Source organism: Schistocerca serialis, chromosome 4 (assembly GCF_023864345.2).
Source record: "Schistocerca serialis cubense isolate TAMUIC-IGC-003099 chromosome 4, iqSchSeri2.2, whole genome shotgun sequence".
Classification (NCBI taxonomy): Eukaryota; Metazoa; Arthropoda; class Insecta; order Orthoptera; family Acrididae; genus Schistocerca; species Schistocerca serialis.
In genome coordinates, this window is record NC_064641.1 from 438,475,574 (window position 1) to 438,493,877 (window position 18,304).

Sequence of the window (18,304 nt, forward strand, 5' to 3'; positions counted from 1 at the left end):
GATGCAATGGTGTCCATAGCATGTACACAGTGTGTCATGTGAAACACACAATAATAGCCTTAGTGTGACAGCATTCATAGAACAGCAACGGACGTACCTAGTGGAATGCGCACTTGAGCGAGAGCCCGTGACACACACCTTATGGAATGGGTGGCTAGGACAGATAGCCAGCAATGTGCCAGATTTAAAAATTGAGTCACTTGAGATTGTCTGGTCACCTGTCTGGGAACGGTGGTCCCGGCCTACTTAATTAAATAACGCACATAAAATTACCTAAAATTGAGCATGTGGCGACAGGTGTGTTCACAATGTATAATGTTTACAAGAGGTTAAAGCAAAACAAACTGGTTTACTGAATTAACTACTACATGGAACATTGAAATAATCTCAAGAATTAATAGTTCTTAGTGGTTTCTGAAACCACAAGGCACACTATTAATATCATTAGGTAATATGATGAACACTAAAGAAGAGATTGGTGCCACAAGGCATGGTAAATACAGTGTCCTTAGTAGTGATTTGACCTGAAAATAAATGCTCTACGCATGGCCCAAAAGTGTGGAGACAGAGAATAAAGTCACTAGCTCTGCTCAAGCTATTAGCAAATATTCTGTTACTGTAAGGTATGGAACAAAAATAAAATCTCTCACGGGAGCTTGAAATATATACTGTGCCAAAGATGATGGAAGTGGAATTTAGGCATAATAACTAGTCACTCAGTGTTTGCCAACACTAAAACAAATTTGCCTCCGCAAGGAGTGGAACTGACTAACATAAATGGCCAGGCCGTGTTTCAATAGAGTTATACAGTGTTCACATGAGTGTACTGGCCACAATGGGTGGGAGCTCATATCATGGCTAGTACCTGCAAGGGCATGCATACTGCTCAAGGTCTTTTCTGTACAAAACCTTTCCTTCCTATGTATATGTGCTAATTTATTAAGAGTTCTGAAGAGTTTTTGATGTTGGAAAGGCCATTTTGTTTTAGCTCCTGAGATGTTTCACAAAAGTGTGAAATTAATGTTGAGCTGGCGGGAACACCTTTGTGGTCTATAGCATCGTGTCACACATAGCAAGGCCACTCCCGCTGTGGGTTCAAATACCCCCCCCCCCCCCCCCCCTCCCCTTGGACATGGATATTTGTGATTGTCATTAGAATAAGCTAGGCTAAGTAGTATAAGATCATATCTAATGACATTTGCAATCAATGGGAAATAAAAATCCACAAAAACAAGTAAATAAATATTACATTCAGGTTTGTTCTTCCCTTATTTTTCTTGAGTGATTCTTCTTATCTATTTAGCTGCAGTGTTATTTCATTATTTTTTCATCTGCGATGAACTGATAAAGTTTATTTCCTTTATAATGAACAGTGTTAGCATCCAAGACAGCTCTCAAATAGTGTCATCAAAGATAGCTCTCAAATAGTGTGAAAATATTTGAGGTGATACCTCAGTTTTTCAAGACTGTTTATTCAAATGTAGATTGGATTTTTGCTTTTAAAACAGGGGCGATAAGGGAAAAAGTTTGAAGACAGAGGCTATGGCCTAATGAAACATATGTTCACAGGTACTGGAGAGAGGTACTGTTTTATTTGTTACAGGTAATGGTGAATTGAGTAGCACCTGTATAATCAGGTGAACTTATTAGCTTTTTAACCCCCAACATAAAACAAGGGGTGTTATAAGTTGGATGCCTTTATCTCTCTATAAGCCTATCTGTGACATTTTAGCTCCGAAACAATTGGACCAATCTGAACACAGCTTTCTTTCTTTCTTTCTTTCTTTCTCTTTTTTAAATTGAAGGCTGGTTTAATTGAGATATATGATTAAAATCTGCTCTACCGTTTGAAGAACATCAGCTCTAAAACGTAAATAGCAGTATGTTGCCTAACATGTAAGAGGTACATCATTTGATGTAAGACTAAAGTGTAGGTCTCATAATAACATACATTTCCACAGAATGCCCGTGGAAACCCATACAGTAGTAGCCAGGATAGCAATGGAACCCAACTGGTGTATCAAAACTAAACATATTGAAGTATTACGTCCATTTTATTGGAGTTGCAATGATGGCAGCCCATCACTGATCTTGCAGTTATTCGCTACAGAAATTCCCTTCTACACACAAAATGATAAGTCATTTTACAAACTCAAAATAAAAGATTTTAGAGAACAATACTGAATTGTTATAACTGGAAATAGAAAATTCCCCAATATACAGCAAAACTGTACAAAATATTATGAAACATTTATCACAAATGTTAGTTTAAATATCAGTTTATTTTGTTTAATATACACTACAGAATGGAATATCTCCTTAATAAGCCTGTAGGCATGTCTTTTTATTCCTCAGCAATGTACTGGATCAAGTTCGTAACATGTAACATATCATAAACACAGTTCTTTTCAGCTGCTTTCACTTCTTCTGCTGAAATTTAGCTTCCCTTGGATGTATTGTTGTTATGAACAATCAAAATATCATTTACCCTATCAGAATCTATACAGCTCCTTTTCCAAGACACTAGCATCCCTGCCTTGCAAAAATTGCTTTCGCTTGAAGCACTACTTGCAGGTATACAGTAGACCTCTTTGCTGAGTTTTGAGTTTAGGAAGTGTACCAGTATTTGTCTTCCAATATGAAAAGCTTGGTCAGCTTATTGTGCAGACTCTCCATGTTTGTATATTTCTCGAGTTCATTTCTTGATTTTAAGGTAGATGATCGCCAGTTTTGGGATTTTCTTGTGGAGAAGACATTAAATCTTAATTCACTCTTGTCATATACTTTGTTTAACATTTGCCAGGCATCTTGATAAAATTTTTCTCTGTTCTCTTTAGGTTGTACTAGCAATTCCTTGAAAGATGGTTGCAGGAAGGTACTGAAGATCATGAAGCTCAGTTAAAACTTTCTCTTTCTAAAACACTGCTACCCTTTCCTTTAGTCTCCTCATATTCACACTGTCGATTTAAGTTCAGCAATGATATAACACTTTGAGAATCCATGGCACTACAAATGGTAGCACTGACTCCTTTCACATTCCAAATTGTCCATGGTCTTCTTGAAAAACTGCAGAAACTTCACACTTACCATAGTTCCACTGCAATAAGAATTTATCACCTTGTATTTTTTAGATTCACTCAGAATGCTCTCTATTTGGTCTTTATGCAAAAAAAATGAGTCTAGTGTTGTACACACACTGTTGCACCTACTTCCAACATCCTGGCCCAATGTTTCCTCTAATCTACTAACTAAGCCAGACCACCTCATATGCCCTACCAATTTATGAACAGCTAGGGTGGATTCATATACACCAGGAATTTCATCGCTTAAAAATACTTTGTTGAAAGTGTGCTGCAATGATACTAAAATGTAGACTTTCACGGCCGGAAATATCATGTCCATTATAATTATCTGGGCTGTTATGCCATGATCGGTTGATGAATTTTGTCTCAATTCCCAACGTTTCGTCTCCGACTGCGGGAGACATCCGCTAAGGGCCACAAGCGGATACTACGAAAGGCTCTACAGGGAGGCAATCGAAATCGCTAAACACCCAAATAATTTCAACCGAAAGGAGGAGGGCGTGAGATTAAACGGTATATGGATGCCGGTGTTAAAGAAGATGTGTACCACCTGTCCACTACTGGGTGATGGCAACGGCAATCGACGGCGACGGACAGCGGCCAATTGCACTGACGTTTTCAAAACACGTGATGTCACACCGCAGCGCGGGAGCGCGCGGATGTGGAATTTAGCGGCAGTCAGTAGCGAGCCCGTGGGTGTGTTGGACCTTCCATCGGGCTACGGACCCCCTTGAAGATGTCTCCCGCAGTCGGAGACGAAACCTTGGGAATTGAGACAAAATTCATCGACCGACCACGGCATAACAGCCCGGATAATTATAATGGACATGATATTTCCGGCCGTGAAAGTCTACATTTTAGTATCAGACGCCTCTACGGGGAGGAGTTGTCAAGAGAAGTGCGACGCCTGGAAGGACTCCAGAAGAAGAGAAAGCAGGTTTTGTGTACCCTCACATTCCTGTCTCGTTGCAGAGCCGTCAGCGTTATACCGAAGTTTCTGAAGATAAAGCGACTGTTCTATTCGGGAAAGGCACAACGCATTTTCAAACGGACTGAGGAGGAGGCTTACTACGAGAGCGCATTCAGCAGACCCGACGGGACTTGGCAAGCACAAACTGTAAGTTAATGTCTCTCCATATTACGATCAGTAATAAACTGTGCAGCAGTGACTGGGAGAAAATTGATAGACCACTGCATGATACCATGGGGAAGTGTATGTTGACAACGTCTAGTAGACAGAAGTAGTAGTTTGATAATTTGCTACCTAATCAGACTGTTCGACATTTAGACGTTTCCCGGACCGTTATCAATTTGTCCAAACGTTCATTATCTGATGATGAGACATCTGTGACATCTGTGCTTGCCAAGGGAGGAAATTTTGCTGTTAGTCCGCGTTTTGTGCCCACGGAAGAAATTATAGCCAGTGTAGAAGCAGGAATTCGCAGTGTGGATTCTGTAACAGCTGAAGAAATCCGTATAGAAACAGTGAGAATATTAGCCAATGCAAAACCGCCGAAAAGTAATATAACTGTGGGTGAGAGAAGAGCTTTAAAACTTCTGAATGACGACGATAGTATTTTGGTTCTCCCAGCTGACAAAGGAAGCGCAACGGTGGTTATGGATGTGGCCGACTATCAGAGTAAAATTACTGATCTATTGGATCCGCAAGCATATAGGAAGCTGAATAAGGACCCCACTAACAACGTTCTCAGAACTTTGTCGCGGTTAATAAAAAAGTCCTCCATTGAAGAGAGTGTACAGAAAGGTCTCTGCAATTCGGTTGCGCTACCACAGAGGCTTTATGGATTGCCCAAAATTCATAAAGAAAACGTGCCGTTAAAACCGATACTAAGTGCCATTGGTTCGCCCACCTACTCGTTAGCCAAGTTTTTGACTGCGCTGTTGAAACCACATGTGGGCCGTTCGGACTCTTATATAAAGAATTCGACACATTTCATCAGCAGATTGAATGGCATAGTTGTCCAGCCGGAGGACATATTGGTCAGCTTCGATGTGGTCTCGCTGTTTACCATGGTTCCACTTAATGATGTATTGGAACAGCTGGATCAAATTTTTCCCGCCGATATTTTAGAACTGTTTAATTGTTGCTTGACGACCACATACCTCAAGTGGAATGAACAGTTTTATGAGCAAATGGATGGCGTGGCTATGGGAAGCCCCCTAAGTCCCGTAACTGCAAACTTCTGTATGGAGAAATTCGAAGAACAGGCCTTAGGTGCTGCCTGCAAAAAACCCAATTGTTTGGTTCCGATACGTGGATGACACGTTTGTGCTGTGAAGACATGGTAGGGAGGAACTAAGCCGGTTCCACGAACATCTAAACAGCATAAACTCGAGAATTCAGTTTACAATGGAGGAGGAGGTAGACGGCAAGTTACATTTCCTCAATGTGCTTGTTTTTAGAAATCAAAATGGTAGTTTGGGCTACTCAGTATACCGCAAACCCACGCACACAGACTGTTATTTGCACGGGGATCCGAACCACCACCCACAACAGAAGCGGGGTGTTATCAATACGTTAGCGGACAGAGCTAGAAATATTTGTGAACTTGAGTTGCTCGACGCTGAGATGGAACATCTCCACAATGCACTAATGAAGAATGGATATTCGTCCGCCGAAATAAAACGTGCGTTGATGCAGCCATGTAGAAATCATACTGACGTACAGGCTACTGCAAAATCTAAGGTTTTCCTGCTGTTTGTTAAAAATGTAACGGAAAGAATAGGGAGGATCTTGACGAAGCGGAATATTACCGTAATTTACAAGCCCACCACGAAGATACAGGAATACCTTAAGCCTGCCAAGGACGCTCACAAACCTTTGGAAAAAGCTGGAGTGTATAGGATCCCATGCAGCTGTGGTGGTGTTTATGTGGGTACAACTAAAAGAACTGTTTCTAAAAGTTTGGAAGAGCACAAGGGAAATTGTAGAAGAGGAGAAACGGAACGATCAGCTGTTGCAGGGCATGATTTCTAGCCAGGGAACCACAATATTCGTTTTGAGGAGACGCAAGTACTAGCGGCCACAAGCGGATACTACGAAAGGCTCTACAGGGAGGCAATCGAAATCGCTAAACACCCAAATAATTTCAACCGAAAGGAGGAGGGCATGAAATTAAATGGTATATGGATGCCGGTGTTAAAGAAGATGTGTACCACCCGTCCACTACTGGGTGATGGCGATGGCGATGGACAGCGGCCAATTGCACTGACATTTTCAAAACACATGATGTCACACCGCGGCGCGGGAGCGCACAGACGTGGAATTTAGCGGCAGTCAGTAGCGAGCCAGTGGGTGTGTTGGACCTCCCATCGACCTACGGACCCCCTTGAAGATGTCTCCTGCAGTCGGAGATGAAACGTTGGGAATTGAGACAAAATTCATCAACCAACCACGGCATAACAGCCCGTATAATTATAATGGACAGTGTGCTGCATTGCTCTATTGATGTAATGCCACACATGGGAGATGTTATGTGCTTCTACAGCTTTCTTAATGTCAGCCTCCTGATCCATAACAAAAGTAGCCTTTGCTAGTTCTGAGACAGTGACAAGACAGTTCTGCCATTTGCTCATACATTTCTGTAATATTTTTGCTAGTTTTCATCACATTGAGGAACCTTATAGTTATCAGAATATAATTTTTTTCCCCTTCTCCATGAGTCCATTGACTCACTGATGCAGGATGACATAACAATTCTTACCGGTAGCTATCAATCGATAGGTCACGTCATTGCACATTCGTGTTTAGATATTCCTCTTTCACTTCAGGTATAAGCTCACTCCTGATATGCTCAGCCATATATTCAATGTGTCTTGCTACAGTCCTGGGAGAAGGCAGAATTTCTTGGGCAGTGACCTGTCCATATTTTGCTCCTATATTTATGAGTTTTTGAGCTAAGTTAATGAATTCTCCAGTTATCATATTAAAAGGGTGGAGAACACTTGCACACATGAAAACATATTTGTCTCTAATTGCCAGTTTATCAGAACTCAAAGATTATAACATTTAATAAGTGTTGGCCTTAACATGTGCCACAATCTTCATTTTGGCATTGAAAATAGTCAGCGAAAAGATGAATGTCTCTTTCCACAACTACATGAAAACACCATAATAAATAAGATTAATGTACTCATATATTTAATGAAAACAATTTCAATTTAATTAACTGTTGGTCCAAAAGCAATAATGCTAAAAAATTATAAAATAAAGAAATCAATCGACTAATACAATATTATAATGTCCATAATTTGTAAGGTATATTTTATAGGTGTATAGTAATCGTAGAACTGCTCACCTTAAATTTTACCCAACTACAACCAGTTTCTCTTACTCCCGGACTATTCAGTAGAATGTACATTCCAACAGCCCCAGTTTACTGAAAAAAGTTTCTTTCGTGATTGCCTATAATATAGAATTCCCGCTTATAGACGTGGCTTCACTATTGCTTATGTTCAATTAAATGCTCTGAACATCTGAAAACTAGCGCAACAACTGACAAAAGCTGCTACCTGATGTGAAAACAGGAATATCAGCTACCTTGGGAACTTGCCATTTTGTGCCAATTCAACAGTTGTCAACACCAACTCACGTAAGCAATGTTACATCAGCTGTCCCCACTCAACACGTCTGAGCTGGTGGTAAAGAGCCGCAGCTATGGCAAGAAGCAAGTGGGACTGACAGACACTTTGATTAGCTCTACTTGCCTTCCTGTGATCTTAGAAATGACTTAACAATCCCATGATGCAACCTGATGGTCACATACCCAAATCCTTGCCACAAGTGAAGGAGAAATACTTGACAGATCAGTGGAAGTAGCATGAGGCAGAAAATGAAACCTACAGAGCATCAGCTGAAGCTGAGTTTAAAAAAAACCTCTTATCCATAATGAAATACAGTACATAAAAGTCTGCCTACTTTCAAATTTGATTGGGTATACGGAAAAACACAAACTTGCAGATTTCACTGTCAGAAATAGACTCTGGTAAACTTAACAAGCTGATTATTGAATTTTCAAATGTGTGTAAGCATGTGAAAACTATACAATGACTGACAAGATGCTGTATACGTAGAAGGAGAGGAGGAAATGACATGACATTTGTAAATGCAGAAAGGTTATAGGTTACACAATCAAGTGAAACACGTCTTTAGGATGTTGCGTTCCTTCTGGCAAAATTTAAAGACAGGTTTCATTCAGAAGGATGTCATACTATTGGGGACCCAAAGGTAATAAGAATTATTCTATTAAACATTTTGTATATGACCATAAAGTCTTTCATGATGGGCTGGTTGTATTAAATGTTATTGGTACACACATCCCATATAATACCTCATAATGGAAAGAAATATGCTTCAAGTAATATTTCGCTGTTGGTGCCAATGTAACCTCTAGATGCAGTGGGCACATCTGCAGTCAAATCTGTTAAATCCTTTACTTCCTTGACAGTCAGTTGTTTTTGTGACAGAGACAATGATAACATTGTTAAACTTCCAAATTTTCTTTAAGAATTAATGCAACAAGTGCATTGAGAACATTTTACACAGAGTTTTGTTTGTTGTAAAATTGCAGCATGTTCAGAACAGTATCCTTTGGCCCTAATATGTGTGTACCAATGTTTTATCTCTATAGGAAACAGTTTTTTGTAAGTCATTTGTAATTATGCTGCATGGTTCATCCAGATATATTGTTTTCTGTGCTCAAAAAATTGTTTTCTTTGAGGTCCCTTTTCATTATAAAGAACAAGAACTTACTGGTGTACAAATCTGGTCAATAAAGTGGGTGCAGAGCCAATGCCATTGCCATTTTGTTTTTGCCTCAACACAGCCTGACACATCGTGCTGTGTTTCTGAGAGCTTTGTCACAGTGGAGGATTAAACCTTTTGGCCACTACAGTACTGTATGCCTTTTCTCTAACAGCTCTTGCAATTATTTTAGCAGTTGAAGATGGTTAACTGTGTTACCTTTGGGAACAAATTTTTTTGTGGACTATCTTCTCTATGTTGGAAAAAAAATCATTTGTTTTCATACTGTTTTTCATCTGATTTGCTTTCTTCAGCCATGCTGTTAAAGCAGTTTTATATTGGCTCAGTTGTTGCTTGGTTTCTTGGTCATACCCATAACACCATGTTTTGTCACCTATAATGATTTCTCATAAAAATTTGGAATCAGTTTGTGACTTCTTTAAATTCCGGACTCTCACAATACAGATGGCTCTCTATTCATTGGAAAGTACATGAGGAACATATTTTGCAGCCACATGTTTACTCTAGGTCTTAAAACAAAATGCACAGATGCTTTGTGAACCCTATGATATCCCATCTGCCAACAGGAAAGGAATTGTTGTTACTTTTTGGTCCCCTTTTGTAGAGCTGCTGTATCCTCTCCTGAGGTAAGTTGGCCCACAACTGTCATAAATGATCCTCTGTATCTGGATACGGACGTAGGGCCATAGTTAATATCTAAGCTGGCCTCACATTCTACTGAGGGCAGATGGTAAGGGGATCTTGTTGGAGAATATCATGTACGCAGTTCATAGATAGGGCAAGCATTGTCCATTTGAAAGTTGATGGACATAGAAATTATAATGAGGTGTAGCATATAAGGGGATAGGATGCCTGTGTCATCAGAGTTCCCTAAATGCTATCACTGGTGAACTGAAGTTACGCAGAATGGCTCCCCACACTGATCCAAAACATTAGGAGAACATACCGCCATATATACAGATGGTGGTCGTCCAAAGTATTCATGAAAATAGTTCAATTCCATTAGTCATAATTTCATCCTTCTCGAGTAAAACACTATTCCAAATGTTGCCATCTGTATGTGATGTTAATAGAAGCCTACATCCAGGGTAGTGATTCTGTTTTTAGGCCACTGAGACACTGTTCCAAGTATAGGCTACTATTAACATGTCTCTAACCAATGGCACAGTATGTTGTGAAATAATTTCAGTTCTGGTGCATATGTGCAGTGTGCTTTGGGTGGTCACTCTGCTGACTGAAATCTTTACATGTTCGGTTAGTCTTACATTTCTAGTAATTCTGACATCAGACAACTGTATGGACATTGCGCATCTGCCATGTGTAGAATCTTTCAAAATCCATTATGTATTGGTAACGTTATGCCAAATGAGCATGTGGCATTCTCCAGACTTCATCACAAAATGCATCCCTTTATATATCAAGTCATTTTAATAATGACAGATGACTGAAACTCTAATAATTAACATATCCATCACCAGTATTTACATGTGCAAAATCACATAGATAGCTAACAATTCCTTTCAGGTTTTTTTGTCAGTGTATTTTGTGACCACATGTTTATCTTGTACTTTCTCACCATCTGTTTATATGCATAAATTTTTTCACCATAGTGGTTCTGTTTCTGTGTTATAAATCAAACAAAGATTTTTACTTCTGTTATCACTAGTGTTTTTTGCAAGTGCTTATTCATATACTTACAGTTTGTAATCAAATTGAAGATTCCATTGGATTTCCTGTTATTCAGTTACTTTTATGTTAATACTGATGGAAATATAAGATAAAATTATATTTATTTACAGTGTCAGTGGAACTTTCTTCTTTCACACCTTGGAGTTATATCCTCTTCCTTACATCAAAGCATTTTATGAATTTCTCTCTTAACCGGCCATTGCTCCATTTTTTAAATTCTGCAAGAATTCTGCATACTTCTCAGATGCTTGTTGAATAGCACACACGATATCTTCTATTGTCCACTTCTCAGGTTCAAGCATGTCATCCTCTGTAAATGGTCCATGCTGTATTCTCCGTAATTCAGTTACATATGCGTAGCTCTTCAGGGCTGAAATTAACAGGTGGATATGTGCTTAAGTCATTTGAACAGAAGAAGAGACAATAGTATAAGATGGACTTGTAGAGTCAGTCCAAGATAAAAGTAGCCCTGGTTTGCGACCAATAAATAGGATATTTTAGTTACCTGCTTGCTTGGTTGAGTGGTAGGGTGTGATTGTCACAGCTACAGTTGTTACTGTTGATGCTTGTAAGTGTGTGTGTGTTTGGGGGGGGGGGGGGGGGGGGGCGTTTCCTAAATTCATCTCTTGCATCAAGGCCAATGAATGATAATTTCATAATAATTGTCACAGCCACTTACTTTATGAGTAACGAAGCTTGTTTCCACCTTTATGGCCTTGGAAACAGCCAGATTGATTTCTACTGGTTCACCAAAAATTCCCACATTGCGACTCAAGTAAAAAGGAGTTTGAATGTGTGGGTTCTGGTAGCTCAATTGTCTGCTTGATCATCTTTAAAACTCCTATCAATATAGACGTATATCTTCAAATTTTCATAAACTTCTACTCTCAGTTAAAGGAATATGAAATGCAGTTCAGCTTTTTTCCAGAAAAATGGAGCTACGTGCCACACATCTCGTCAATTGCTGTCTCTTATTCATAAAGCCTTCACAAAAGAATGCGCAGTAAGCAGACGTTTGTGGATATCTTGTTCGCTATGCTTGTCTGTCTGTGACCTTTATCTATGGTAGGTGTGGCAAAGTGTGGCTTATAAGGCATTCCCCTCCAGTAAGTGCTTTTCCCTCCAACAAGTGCTTTTCCCTCCAACTTGCACGGTGACATCATGGGCAGATGACAGCATACAATCAGCTTTTATCAGCAGTCGAGAGGGCAGTGTTTCTTTGACTGTTTCCTCAAAGCATAGGCTCTCATGCCTTCACTCACTGTTGAACAGCCATTGCTTGCTGTCAACAGCTTATTCGGAGTTACTCTCTGCAATATTATGCTCTCACTCACGTTGTTAATTTGGTTCTTACTACAGCTATTATTCTGGTTATCACTGTGGTAATATTTTTAGTTATGGTTCTTGAGAATGTTGAAAAGAAAAACACTGAAAACCTGTTTTCAATGGGGGGGATTAAGTGTCTTTCAATGAAAACCCCAATGTTTAATATGTAAAAAATGATTATGTCAAAACAAAGGTAGTAATCTCAGTGACACTTCTCTTTGCCCCATGAAATGCTACTCTCATGAAAATGATGCGTTTGAGTGAACAAGTTAACAATGGAAATACAAAAGTCACCTGTGCCATTAACTCTTAGAAAAGGTGTTTAACTGCAAATGTGTGCTATGCTCAAAATTAGCAAACAAGCAGAAATTCTTCAGTGGAAGCATACTTTTGAACGTATGTGCAAACAGATATCGCGAAAGCATTTGGTTGCAACACTGTCACTGAACATTTAAAAACAGCTGCTTTCTAGTATAACACAGTAAAAAGTCAAATTCTTGATAGGACCATAGCTTAAAAAAAGAGACTACACAATTTGGTTGTAAACTGTTGGTCGAGGACACTTATCGGACAGATCTCATTCAGATTTTAATATTTGCTTCCATAACAACTTATCGCGTTAAAAATTCTCTTTCATATTTGCTAATACCCAGAGCTAAATTTTCTTAGGGTGCTCTTGCAAGAAATATCATACATATTCCACCGTGAAGACATCCATCTTACTCACAATGGATTAAGAAAAACTAATATTATGTGATAAGCCAATTGAAAACTATGCTTAATTATTTTTTTCTGTCAGGCTTGATGCTCCAGGACAGCTGCCTATGTGCAATAGCAGCATGCACATTTATAGAAATTACTTAATAAAACTGTATCTCTGGCTGAAAAAGAATTGGAAAATATTACAAGACACCGTTTTGTATTTACTGAGATTATTCTTTTTAATACCTTTAGCATTAAATGACTATTAAAATAGCTTATGTCATTTTTATCATTAATGGCATCACTACAACAATGAGCCTATACAAAATGGCCAGGGTAACATTTAATTATTACGTAACTGAATAATCATGGGCAGGAAAGGTACTCACTACTGACGAAAACACAATTTTTATAAGCAGTAGTTTCATACAAATTCAAAATATTACTAGTATTACTACAGATAATTGTATTAGTTACAGGCCGTGAACAATGAGCGTCCGTCAGCTAGAACATCAGAACCAAGAAGACAATGAAACAAAAAATGTTCATCCCTTTTTTACCAAATGACAAAGGTACTATTCTGAGAGTGCATATAGCGCTTCCATTGCTGAGTATCGATAATTTAATTTATACTCTTTTTTTTTTCTGGAGGCTATGCTGTAAACTGATGACCTTTTCTGTGGTGAAAGAATTACTTGCTTCAGTTCTGTTATTCAGAGTAACAAGTTTGGTAATTTTGGTGGGAAAAGTGTTAAAATGGTTGTGTCATGAAATGTGTAACAAAAATTATGAATATAATAAATTGAGGAAATTGATCACACTATCTCATCATAAATGTGCGCAATTTTTGATACAAAAACACACAGAATATGGAGATACAATTCCTTATTTCAAAATTCGTTGTCTGAGTACAGGAAACTGTTTATCTCATTTTTCTTTTCTTGTACATAAAAATTTACTATTTTTTAAACAGAGTAACAATATCATGAGGAGGAAAGTTGCTACTCACCATATAGCAGAGATGCTGAGTTGCAGATAAGCACAACAAAAAGACTTTCACACTTAAAGCTTTCGGCCAACGGCCTTCGTCAACAATACACACACGTATGAGTTGTGTTTGCGTAAACGGGTGTGTGTCTATTGTTGACGAAGGGTATTGGCCGAAAGCTTTAAGTGTGAAAGTCTTTCTGTTGTGCCTATCTGTGACTCAGCATCTCCGCTATATGGATTCATTTTTTAATCAGCATAAGAATTTCTGACAGATTTTAAAAATTATGTAAATAATCTGAATTTACATTTGTGTATAGGGAGTCCATAGGGCTCATGATCCAGAACGATTAATATCTGCAATTGGTGTAGTTATGGCTGTGGTGAAGCATGACAGCTCTTCATGAGGGGAGCTGGTGGGGTGAAAACGAGCCATGTTTCACCAGGCCTTATATATGGAGATATTTACAGGGAAATGTGTATGAAAGCAAACCCTCAAATGGCAAATCAACTCAAGGAAAAGATACACCAGAGTACTGAGACAATCAGTATTAGAGATCTGTATAAAATTAGTCCGAAGGTAATTTCACAAACACAAAAATGCATAGAAATGCAGTTTTTGCTTTTTTGACATATGTTTTAAAAGTTATCAGAAATACTTGTGTCTTTCAATGACTGAATATGTATGTATGGGACCACTTTTATCTTGAACTCACTATGGTTCTTAGCAATCTGTGTGTCTTTGGCTCTATTTACCTGGTAACAAAGAGTACATAATGGTGTGGCCACTGTTGCTTTTCTCTCTTTCTGATCTCAGACTATAAAAGACGTAATTGGAAAAGTATATTAAAACTACCTGCAAATACTGCTCATCACCTTACTTTAGTTTTAACATGTTTGTGGTATACATGGTGCATTGGAACCCAAATCAGTTATAATACTTGCACAGAATATTCATTGTGGAGGCTGACAATGCTGACAGTTCACTGGAGATTATGTTAACCCCTTTGCCGCTACAGACATGCTCTTTGCATTCAGTGATGAATGCGGCTTTGTTGTTGCTATTCTGCTCACCAAATGTTGCTAACAGTGTTGACAGACAGTGTTCCGGCTGTTATGAAATAATTACCATCCAATTTTACAAAAACTATTCAGTGAAAAAATTGATTTCTATACATCTTAATCTGGCATCTTCATATTACTTGTCACAGTTACTGTGCAGCATCAAATTAAGTAAAACACCACACAAAATTTTAGAATTTGCAGAGGTAAAAACACATTGTGTAAGCTTTGAGTAGAATGATTTTAGCTCATACATTGCAGTGTATGAAATGCAGATAAGATATCAAAATTTTATTTTGACAGCAGAAAAATATCTCATTTTGTTTTTGAGTTGCTAATTTTTATATACATTAGAGGGCCACACATGACTTAGACGGCCACACATGACATGCCCATTTCCCTGTGTTACAACCGCCCCGAGCTTAGTGGTTGCAGTATATCAGAATGACCGAGAGGTATGGTTTAGGAGACAAGTGACTCATGCCGAATGTGCAGAGAAACCCCGGCAAGTGTGTCAGTGACTTTATTGAAACGAAAGTGTACAGCCGGCCTTTCGCTGATTTGGGTGAAGGCGATGTGCAGCATGTGTGCGTGGGTCAGCGCCAATGCCAGAATCTGCAGCATCACCATCCGGTCAACCAGCCGTGCAGGTGTAGCAGTCCTACTCACGCCATGGCTAAGTGGCCGCCATGGATGTTCGCTGCACCAGTAGCCCATGGCATTTCTGACTGGTCCCTCAAGCACAACGTGGGCCCCATGTAGAGTGCTGAAGGTAAACAGCCATCCGCCATCATTGCAGCAAGCCTTAGCTGCGCTGGCTGTCTGCCCAGGGTAGCTCGGTCAATGGCCACAGACAGCTTTGCAACCAGGAGGCTGAGAGTTCACATCCAGGCCCTGCCCTTGTGGATCTTGTGGATGGCAGCTTCTCGCAGCCCGCTGGACAATGTCAGCCAGAGAACAGAGGCCAGCAGCCCTCTCACTCCTTGTCCCAGTGCAGCTCCAAGGTGTGGCCCACCATGACACAGCTTTGACGCATCTGCATGGTGGAGATTGGAGGTAGTTTCTGCAGGCCAGTTGGCCACTGAAATCCATCACCAGAGGTCGTTATGGATGGCCAGCAACTTAAACAATCATGATTCTCTCCGGTTTTAGATGAGGACAAAATGGCAACACAACTGCCTGATTTGAGCCTCCTGGCTCGTTTATTTATGCATCTTTTCCCTGCTGCCCTGATTACTTCACAATTGTATACAGTGCCCACTGGGCTGTGCTATCTCACCTGCGAACGTGTCATAACCGAGCCTCACAGAATCGTTTGGGAAATATCAACACTGACCATGCCTGCCATTGATGTGCCACTCGGTCTCTTACTGCTATCTTTGAACCACAGCTGTATGAAATTCACAAGATTCTCCAAATCCATACCTGTACTTATTTGTGGTGCAGCAAATCTCCCCCATTCCGACAAGATTTGTCCCAAATCTTTAACATCCTGCTTCACTCAACTATCTTAATTTACATATTGAGGACAAGGTTGTGAATTTACAATACAGGACTTATGATCACACTTTACGTCTATCATGTATCCCTTATCATACCCTTATACACTAATTAAGACCTTAGAACTAACTGTTTCCCCGACCAATATCAGTCAATCATTCTACTTGCAATTGGTGTATTGGCACGTCCACAACCTGTGGCCTCTTGCATCTTTCCCAGAAATAGAGACCACAAAAGCCTGCTAGAAACACACCACAATGGTCAATGCACTCACCCTGTTCTTCCCAGAAATGATGTACATGCTGCCACATATGTACGTTCGAATTTTCCCATTGCTGGGACTTTATTAATCAATCTAAGGACTGCAAAAGCTCTGGGTTGAATGTGTCATTTAAATATGTTAAATTTTGAATGGGTGATACCATCAGAGATCTTTCTGGCCAATGTCATAACAGTTGAACCTGTAAGCATAGCTGGAAGACAAAAATCCATCCCGACTACCTCACAAGTTGTGCCATTGATGATCATTCCGCTTTCACCAAAACTCGAGGTTTTTTTTTTTTTTTTTTTTTTTTAACTCTACTGGTCTGCCTCCTTAGCAGCAATTCAACCATACATTTTCCAGTGTGAATACGAAGTATAACCAATGTGTACCCACCCTCTGAAAGTACGTTCAGGCTGGCTGAAGCTCCTTCCCACAACTCATTCCATTTACTTTCCCCAAAAACAAACTCGCCTCATGTGTCCACTTATCAGCCCATACTTGGTCACTCGGATCGATCACAACCTTCCCCTTTACACAGAATTCACAAAAAAAGCAATATCATTAATAATAACATGAAAAACTAACAACTCCAGAGAAAAAAACAACAAATATCCCCATGGCAATAAAAATAAATACTTCCTGATACTCTACACACACACACACACACACACACACACACACACACACACACACACACACACACACTTACAATTACACAACTTACTTACATGACCTTTACCTATAAGGCACATCATGCACCTTAAGATGCTCACTAATTCCAAGTTCATTCTTTTTACCCTTTATAACTTTCCTCTCCTGGTTGGTTGCTGACATGGTATCCTTTCTACAATTCTTTAAATGGTTTTATGCAACTGACGTGTATACTGGACGTTCTTGTGGGGAACTGTATCTTCATGTTGACCGGTGAGGTCATTTCCATGACTGGTATGGTCCCTAGTATTTTGTTAAAAAAATTTTTCTCTTTGATGTATGGGGACTAGCGACCATTACCCACTGCCCCACATAGTATTGCAGCAATTTACCAATGCATTTCTTCAGTTGTTTGTGGCGTTCTAGTGGCTTCGTGTTCACCTTTTGCACATTCCTCCAAACTTCTCTCATTCTTCTGGCAAACTTTCTCGCTGACTCAGCATGTGCACCTACTTTAGGAATCAAAACATCAAAGGGGGACGACATTTTCCTGCCATACACCATCTCAAATGGCAACGAGCCCATTGCAGTATGAACCTTCGGCATCCCAGTCATTGTGCCTGGAGCCTATGTAATACCTCAACATCTTTGCAACTGTCTTGTGTATGCATTCTATTCTCCCATTGGTCTGCAGATGAAATGGACTTGTCCATAACTTTCATATACGCAACATGCGGCATAAAATTCATACCCTTGGTCCATAATTATGGTCTCAGGCATCCCAAACTTTAATATCCAGTTGTTTACTAACACCTGAGCTACAGAACTTGCCCATTGGTCCTGCACTGGCACAATTGCCAAAAATCAAGAAAAATGATCGATGGTCATGAGAATGTACCTGTTTCCTGCAGGTGTTTTATTAAATGGTCCGAGGACATCATATCCTAATATAGAAAATGGACGGGATGCCTCTGGTAATCTTTGCAATGGCACTTTTGCGCATAATGTCGGCCCTCTGCACGCATGGCACACAGTCCTTAATATACTGCTCCACGTCACACTTCCTGTTCCTCCTCCAAAATTGTTCTACTTTCACATCTGTCCATTGCACGTTGCCCACTGTGACCTGACACCATATGGTCATGAGCTTGCTGCAAAGCTTCCTTCTGAAAACCCTCTGGAACCACCACACATGGTTCACACCTCATCATTCTACACAACAAACCCTCATGCATAACAAATTGAGGCTGTGAC

At 39.7% G+C, this 18,304-nt stretch overlaps 1 protein-coding gene across 4 annotated transcripts in view; it reads right to left on the minus strand.

Annotated features, from left to right (window-relative positions):
• The window catches only part of LOC126475052 (pseudouridylate synthase TRUB1-like), a 133,544-nt gene that overhangs the window by 51,928 nt on the left and 63,312 nt on the right, over positions 1 to 18,304 (minus strand). For 3 of the 4 annotated variants that reach the window (XM_050102604.1, XM_050102602.1, XM_050102603.1), the window contains one exon: positions 10,640 to 10,927. In XM_050102604.1, coding sequence (XP_049958561.1) covers positions 10,746 to 10,927 — 182 coding nt within the window. In that variant the 3' untranslated portion in view covers positions 10,640 to 10,745. Of the gene's footprint in view, positions 1 to 10,639; positions 10,928 to 18,304 lie in introns of those variants that run through there. The other variant, XR_007586646.1, reaches the window with a different exon arrangement.